Below are 7,405 nucleotides of genomic sequence, written 5' to 3' on the forward strand. Positions count from 1 at the left end.
AATAGCAAAAATTGATGAATTTTGGGATCTGTAAGCTGGCACGGCCGTGCCATCCTCAGCACGGGCCGTGCCAACATTCTGTTTCCTTGCCCCCCATTTTGCTTGAAAAACATGGCACGGCCGTGCCAACCTTAGCACGGGCCGTGCCAACCTTCTGATAAGGAGGCTTCAAAAATTTTCAATTTCTTGAATTCTTGTCGAATCATACTTGGACAATTACCTACAAAACAACATAGAACAAAGAAAAACAAAACAAAAGCAGTTAAAAGCGTGGGTTGCCTCCCACGAAGCGCTCTTTTACCGTCATTAGCTTGACAAAAAGAAAAACATCTTTAAGGCGGGTCAATAAGTCTCCAAGCAGCCACTACTTCAGTCCTTTCCCCTACATTATAAACCTTTAGCCTATGTCCGTTAACTTTGAATGGTCCGGTTTTTTCAGAAAAAATTTCAATAGCCCCATAGGGATAGACCTTGCGGACTTGAAACGGACCAGACCACCTAGACCTTAGTTTTCCTGGAAAGAGCTTCATCCTAGAATTAAAGAGTAGCACAAGGTCACCTATTTTGAAGTCCTTTTTAAGGATATGTTTATCATGCCATTTTTTTGTTCTTTCTTTGTAAATGCGAGCATTCTCATAGGCATCTAACCTAAGTTCCTCTAACTCACTCAGTTGAAGTTTCCTTTTTTGACTGGATAGTTTTGGGTCCAAGTTAAGGTTCCTAATTGCCCAATAAGCTTTGTGCTCAAGTTCAACCGGGAGGTGACAAGATTTCCCATAAATTAGCTTAAAAGGAGTCATTCCAATGGGAGTTTTGTAAGCTGTTCTATAGGCCCAAAGAGCATCATCAAGCTTACTTGACCAATCTTTCCTAGAGATAGAAACTGTCTTTTCAAGAATGGCCTTTATTTGTCTATTTGAGACCTCAACTTGTCCACTAGTTTGCGGGTGATAGGGTGTTGCGACTTTATGTTTCACTCCATATTTTTGTAAAAGTTTTTCAAAGTGCTTAGAAATGAAGTGAGACCCTCCATCGCTTATGACAACCCTTGGCACCCCAAACCTTGGAAAGATAACCTTTTTGAACAATTTCATAACTACATGGGCATCATTGGTGGGGGAAGCAATGGCCTCAACCCATTTGGACACATAGTCAACAGCCACCAATATGTATTGATTACCAAAAGAAGAAGGAAATGGCCCCATGAAATCAATACCCCATACATCGAAAATTTCAACTTCAAGGATGTTCTTTAAGGGCATTTCATTCCTTTTAGTAATATTACCGGTGCGTTGACAATTGTCACATTTAGAAACAAAGAGATGCACATCCTTAAAAAGTGATGGCCACCAGAAACCAGATTGAAGTATTTTAAAAGAAGTTTTTTGACTACTGGCGTGGCCACCATAGGAGGAGGAATGACAATGGTGAAGAATACTACTTACCTCGCTTTCAGGGATGCATCTTCTAAAAACTCCATCCGAGCCTCTTTTGAAGAGGTAAGGCTCATCCCAATAGTAGTGCTTGAGATCATGGAAGAATTTTTTCTTTTGCTGGTAGTTCAAGTTAGGTGGTATTACTCCTGCTGCAAGAAAATTAACAAAATCTGCATACCACGGTGTGTTAGTTTGTGCCAATAAGAAGAGTTGGTCATCCGGGAAGGAATCATCCAAAGGCAACTCATCCTCATTGGGTTCCCTAAGGCGGGACAGGTGATCAGCTACATCATTTTCAGTACCCTTTTTATCCTTTATTTCGATGTCAAATTCTTGGAGGAGCAAAATCCATCGGATCAATCTTGGTTTGGCATCTTTCTTGTTTAACAAATATTTTATTGCCGAGTGATCTGTGTAAATAATGATTTTTGATCCTACCAAGTATGGCCTGAATTTGTCAATAGCATAGACTACTGCTAATAGTTCCTTCTCAGTTGTAGCATAATTTACCTGTGCCCCATCAAGGGTCTTACTTGCATAATAAATGGCGTGCATCTTCTTATCCTTTCTTTGTCCCAACACGGCCCCAACTGCATAGTCACTTGCATCACACATTATTTCAAAGGGTAAGTTCCAATCTGGCGGTTGTATGATTGGGGCAGTGACCAAAGCTTCTTTTAACCTGCAAAATGCTTTTAGGCATGCATCATCAAACACAAAATCTGCATCCTTAAGGAGCAAACTGGTTAGTGGCTTAGTGATTGAAGAAAAGTCTTTGAAGAAACGGCGGTAAAATCCGGCATGTCCTAGGAAACTCCTTACTTCCCTTACTGAGGTGGGAGGAGACATTTTTTCAATAATTTCGATTTTTGCTTTGTCTACCTCTATACCTCGTTCAGAAACTAAGTGTCCTAGGACGATTCCTTCTCTTACCATGAAGTGGCATTTCTCCCAATTCAGCACTAAGTTCACCTGTTCACATCTTTCTAAAACTTTTTCCAGGTTAGTTAAGCAATTATCAAAACTGGATCCATGCACAGAAAAATCATCCATAAAAACTTCCATTATATCTTCAACAAAATCTTAAAAGATAGACATCATGCATCTTTGAAAGGTAGCGGGAGCATTGCAAAGACCAAAGGGCATTCTCCTATAGGCAAAAGTACCAAAAGGGCAAGTGAAGGTAGTTTTCTCTTGGTCATTAGGGTGGATGGGTATTTGTAAGAATCCGGAATAGCCATCTAAGTAACAAAAGTGTGAATGCTTCGCTAACCTTTCTAACATTTGGTCTATAAAAGGGAGTGGGAAGTGATCTTTACGGGTTGCTTTGTTAAGCTTCCTATAGTCAATACACATCCTCCAACCGGTGACGGTTCTAGTTGCAATGGATTCATTTTTATCATTTTTAATAACCGTGAGACCACCCTTTTTAGGTACAACTTGAACTGGACTAACCCATTTAGAATCAGAAATTGGATAAATAACACCTTCATCTAGGAGTTTTAAGACTTCCTTTTTCACAACTTCTTTCATGTTAGGATTTAACCTTCTTTGGTGCTCAACGGAGGGCTTATAGTCCTCTTCAAGTAGTATCCTATGTGTACACAATGAGGGGTTTATTCCCTTGATGTCATCAATGGTATAACCTATAGCCTTAGGGTATTTCTTGAGGACATAGAGTAATTTTTCAGTTTCTACCTCATTCAAGTTTGCATTCACAATAACAGGGTAGGTTGAGTTAGGGCCCAAGAATTCATACCTCAAGCTTGGTGGGAGTGGTTTGAGTTCCACCTTTGGCGCCTCTTTTGGTAGAGGGGCTGCTTCTTCTTTCATTAATTCTTCCATGCCCAAACCTTCCATGGGAGGGTTTTCATTCAATAACTCCTCGTAGGCTTTGGCATCTCCTTCTAGCTTTGTACCTGCATCACTAACCAAGCATACCTCCAAACCATCATGTGTAGTTGATGCTAAGGAGCATTCTTTTACACAACGGTCAATTATATCTAACATGCAACAAGAGTCTTTAATGGAGGGATTTTTCATAAGTTTAGCAAGTTCAAATTCAACAGTATCCTCACCAACATTAAATTCCAATTTTCCATGTTTAACATCAATTATAGCCCCAGCGGTAGCAAGGAAGGGCCTTCCCAAAAGTATGGGTACTTGGTTATCCTCCTCTATTTCCATCACAACAAAGTCCGTAGGGACGTAGATTTCTCCTACCTTGACAGGGACATCCTCTATGATTCCAGCTGGATACTTAAGGGAACGGTCCGCTAATTGTAGGGTCATCCTAGTTGACTTAAGCTCCCCCAATCCCAATCTCTCATAAAGAGATAAAGGCATCAAACTGACACTAGCTCCTAAGTCACACATTGCCCTCTTTACTATTTCAGACCCTATGACACAAGGTATTGAGAAACTTCCTGGATCCTTAAGCTTGGGTGGCAACTTATTTTGGATAATGGCACTACATTCCTCCGTAAGGTTCACCGTTTCACTCTCCTCAATTTTTCTTTTTTTTGAAAGAATTTCTTTTAAAAATTTAGCATAGGTGGGCATTTGAGTTAGGACATCGGTGAAGGGAACATCAATGTAGATTTTATTCATCATTTCAATGAACTTTTTAAATTGCTCATCAAGCTTAGACTTGGCAAATCTTTGAGGGAAAGGAATCTTTGGTTTGAAGGGAGGTGGTGTAACTTCCTCACTTTGTGGTTTCTCACTTTCTTCTTTAGCCATCTCACCTTGTGGGTTGCTAGTCTCTTCCTCACTAGGCTTGACTCTTAAGGGGTCTTCTAATTGCTTACCACTCCTAAGTGTAACGGCGTTCATTCTAGGTTGGCAAAATTGAACAACTAGAGAGAGCTGAGCCTCTAGGACCTTGTTGTGAGAGAAGATAGAGTCTACTTTTGATGTAAGTGAAACAAAAGAGTCATTCAAAAGTCTAGTTTGATTTGCAAGCTCTTTGAGCTGCTCGGTTTGGTTAAGAAGATAATTTTCCATTAAAAGTTCAAGATTAGACTTTTGAATAACCTCTTGATCATTAGCATAACTTGGTGGTGTTGTTCTTTGAACCAAGGGATTTTCATTAGGGCTTTGGTCAAAACTTACCCCTTGGTTATTTTGAATAAAATTTAATTGCTCAACACGACCTAGTTTGCATTCACTACATGTTTTACATGGAGATGTAGAAGTAGTATCACTAACATTAAGTTTTTCAAATTTGTGGGCTAGTGCATCAATCCTAGAAGCAAGGTGGTCGTAGTTAGAGACTTCGTACATACCTGCCCTCTTTTTGGAGGGTGAAGACTTTGTAGCGAGTTCTTCATCAGTCCATAGAAAGAGATTTCGAGCCATGTCTTCAATCAACGCATAGGCTGTTTTGAAGTTTTTGTTCATTAGAGCACCACCTGCAGCTGTATCAACAAAGATTTTAGTAGCATGAGATAAACCATTGTAAAAAGTGTGGATGATCAACCATTCCTCTAGTCCATGGAGGGGGCAAAGTTTAAGCATATCCTTAAAACGTCCCCATGAATCATGAAGAGATTCCCCCTCTTTTTGAGTAAATTGAAAAAGCTTTGCCCTTAGTTGGCCAATTTTTGATGGGGGAAGGAAACGGATGAGAAATTCACGCTTCAATTGGTCCCATGAGGTAATGGAACCAACTCTTAGGGAATGGAACCAATTGAGAGCTTTATCTTTTAGAGAAAAAGGGAAGAGATGTAGTCTCAAGGTTTCTTGGTTTTTCTTATATGTTACGGTGAGCCGCCAAAAAGTTGAGATATGGAGATTGGGATCCTCATCGGGGGATCCCGAAAAATAATTTTGCTGCACCATCTTAAGTTGGGCAGGCTTAATTTCAAAATCTTCATCTTCAACCGTTGGATACACAATAATAGCATATGGCTCTTCCATTGAAGAAGTCACGTATTCTTTAAGAGCACGTCTTTCAGCCATGTTGGTATTATTTTTATGCTTTCCAAGAAGTTAATGATGAAGGAAAATAAAAAGTTAAAAATAAAAAGAAAAGAGAAAGAAGAGAGAATTCTAATCACTAAAAAAAAGCTAATTAAATTAGTTAACTCCCCGGCAACGGCGCCAAAAACTTGATAGGGCCAAACCGCAAGTGCACGGCCTATCGAAGTAATAGTAGTAAGTAGAGTATCGTTCCGCTAGGGAGTTGTTCAACTTAATCAACTTTTAATGAATGATTAGAGGAGAGAAAGTTGATAAGAAAGAGTTTGATTGCTGAAGGTAAAAACAATAATAATAAAGGGCCTTAGGATCATTGGTTCATCTTAATAACTAATCCTTCACTAGACAAAACCTAAACATCTAATTTCATGATTTACACACTAATTTCTAAAGACCGGTTTCCCTTAGCCCCTCACCTTTCCGATGAAAGTCCGGTGAGAGTTTACTTCTAGCAACCAAGCCTATTTCACTGACATGATTACTAGAAGATGCATAGAGGATTGAAACTACTCTTTGTCTCAATAATTGCAAAGACTATTTCACTGTTTTGCAATTATTGTCTAGATTCACTTGTTCCAACATCAAGACTCCGCTCTCGCTTTATGAATTGATGTTTGGGATGATGGATTAACGATTATCAAACCCTCCGCTTTCGCTTCCACAGTTTGATAATTGTTAATCCACGTTAAGACGGTGAATCTAGATTAGAAATTAGGGTTACATAGAAATTAGGGTTTAGACATGTTTTGTTTAGGATTGAGTCATTAGACTCCCCAATAATCCTAAGACTAAGAAGTCTACTCACTTATGTTCATCGTAGACATGGAGGAAGAAGAGAGAAATACGGTAAAATAAATTGTAAAGAAAGTAAAAGGGAAAATAAAGACTTTTATTAAAATAGCAATTGAAATAAACAAAGTAAAGCATGATTGTTTATGGTGGAGAGCTACTCTATTTATAGCTTTACATTCGACTTAGAAACTAAGCAACTAAAGGGATAAAACAGTAAAGCTGCAACAGGGTAACTTGGGCCCGAAGAAAAGCAGCAAAACAGGATCCTGGGGACGGGCACGGCCGTGCCACATATTGGCACGGGCCGTGCCAAGCTTCTGGTAAGGGGAATTGTATTTTTGCCCCGTATCTTCGTATTCTTGCGCTGTATTTTGCTCCAGTCCTCTTTCTTTTGCTCCAAGGCACCTTCCACCATATATTTATTCCTAAAATAAAATAAAAGACAATTTGAAGTAAAATATTCTAAACTAAAATAAAATGCAATAAAATAAAATCAAATCTAAAATAAAACTAAACTAAATAAGGCAATAAATAATACTATCTATGACTCATCAGTTGTGGATTGATAGGTTAGATCCCTCCACCATGTTAAGTATGAACAAGTATAAGTTACCATTAATCGGATCGATCAAGGTTCCGAGGTAAACAAGCAAGTATGTATATGTTTAACTTATATGCACGACAAGACCATGATTAATATGTGTAGGTGACATGTCTCTTGCTATCCACATCAGGGGGATACAAGGGGTTCTCATAATGAGAACGATTCAAGCCGTAAGGGACCCGTATGTCACTGAGTAAGCAAGACGTAGGTGCTCGTGTCTCTTGTTATCCATGCCAGGGGGATACGGGAGGTTCTCGACCTAAGGGGAATAGTTTAAGCCACAAGGGACCCGCACGACACCGAGGGAGTCCGTTGTACGTACATCGGTCATGTATGGGATTGATCTCGGGGTTACTCCACCCGGGACTATCCGTAAAATGAATCAAGATAATGATTGTTTGTTCAATGCTAACCTAATGAATGAACTTAGATACGTTTATGCAAGATATGATTATGTTATGTTTATGCAAGAATGATTACATGTATGATCAAGTTAAGAGCATTAGATGCTAAGACAAGTACAAGTTATGTATAGAGCAAGTTATGAACATGATACCGATGACGATCTTAGGTTTCCCCTAATCGTCCGGTT

At 39.2% G+C, this 7,405-nt stretch overlaps 1 protein-coding gene and 1 non-coding gene across 2 annotated transcripts; one reads left to right on the top strand and one right to left on the bottom strand.

The window, feature by feature from the left end:
- Window positions 1-332: 332 nt before the first annotated feature.
- On the bottom strand, window positions 333-5,399 carry LOC146905839 (uncharacterized). Its single transcript, XM_085728654.1, has 4 exons — window positions 4,750-5,399; window positions 3,542-4,605; window positions 2,801-3,439; window positions 333-2,326 (listed from the first exon to the last, which is right to left on the bottom strand). Exons 1-4 carry the CDS (start codon window positions 5,397-5,399, stop codon window positions 333-335), a joined length of 4,347 nt encoding a protein of 1,448 aa, XP_085584780.1.
- LOC146905840 (small nucleolar RNA R71) lies at window positions 4,927-5,033 on the top strand. The gene has a single exon (XR_015020921.1). It is a non-coding gene; the product is annotated as a small nucleolar RNA R71 (small nucleolar RNA).
- Window positions 5,400-7,405: the final 2,006 nt, after the last annotated feature.

Source organism: Medicago sativa, chromosome 7 (genome assembly GCF_051527215.1).
Source record: "Medicago sativa cultivar Bolivia chromosome 7, Bolivia_mono, whole genome shotgun sequence".
NCBI lineage: Eukaryota > Viridiplantae > Streptophyta > Magnoliopsida > Fabales > Fabaceae > Medicago > Medicago sativa.

Excerpts from the sequence above, each read along its gene's own strand:
- LOC146905839 (XM_085728654.1), bottom strand. The coding sequence starts at position 5,399 with ATGGCTGAAAGACGTGCTCTTAAAGAATACGTGACTTCTTCAATGGAA. Across the intron at positions 3,440-3,541 it reads TGGGGCTATAATTGATGTTA|ATATAATTGACCGTTGTGTA; the intron begins AACATGGAAAAT and ends GTTGCATGTTAG. Across the intron at positions 2,327-2,800 it reads TGCAACTAGAACCGTCACCG|GTATAGAGGTAGACAAAGCA; the intron begins GTTGGAGGATGT and ends TTTCTGAACGAG.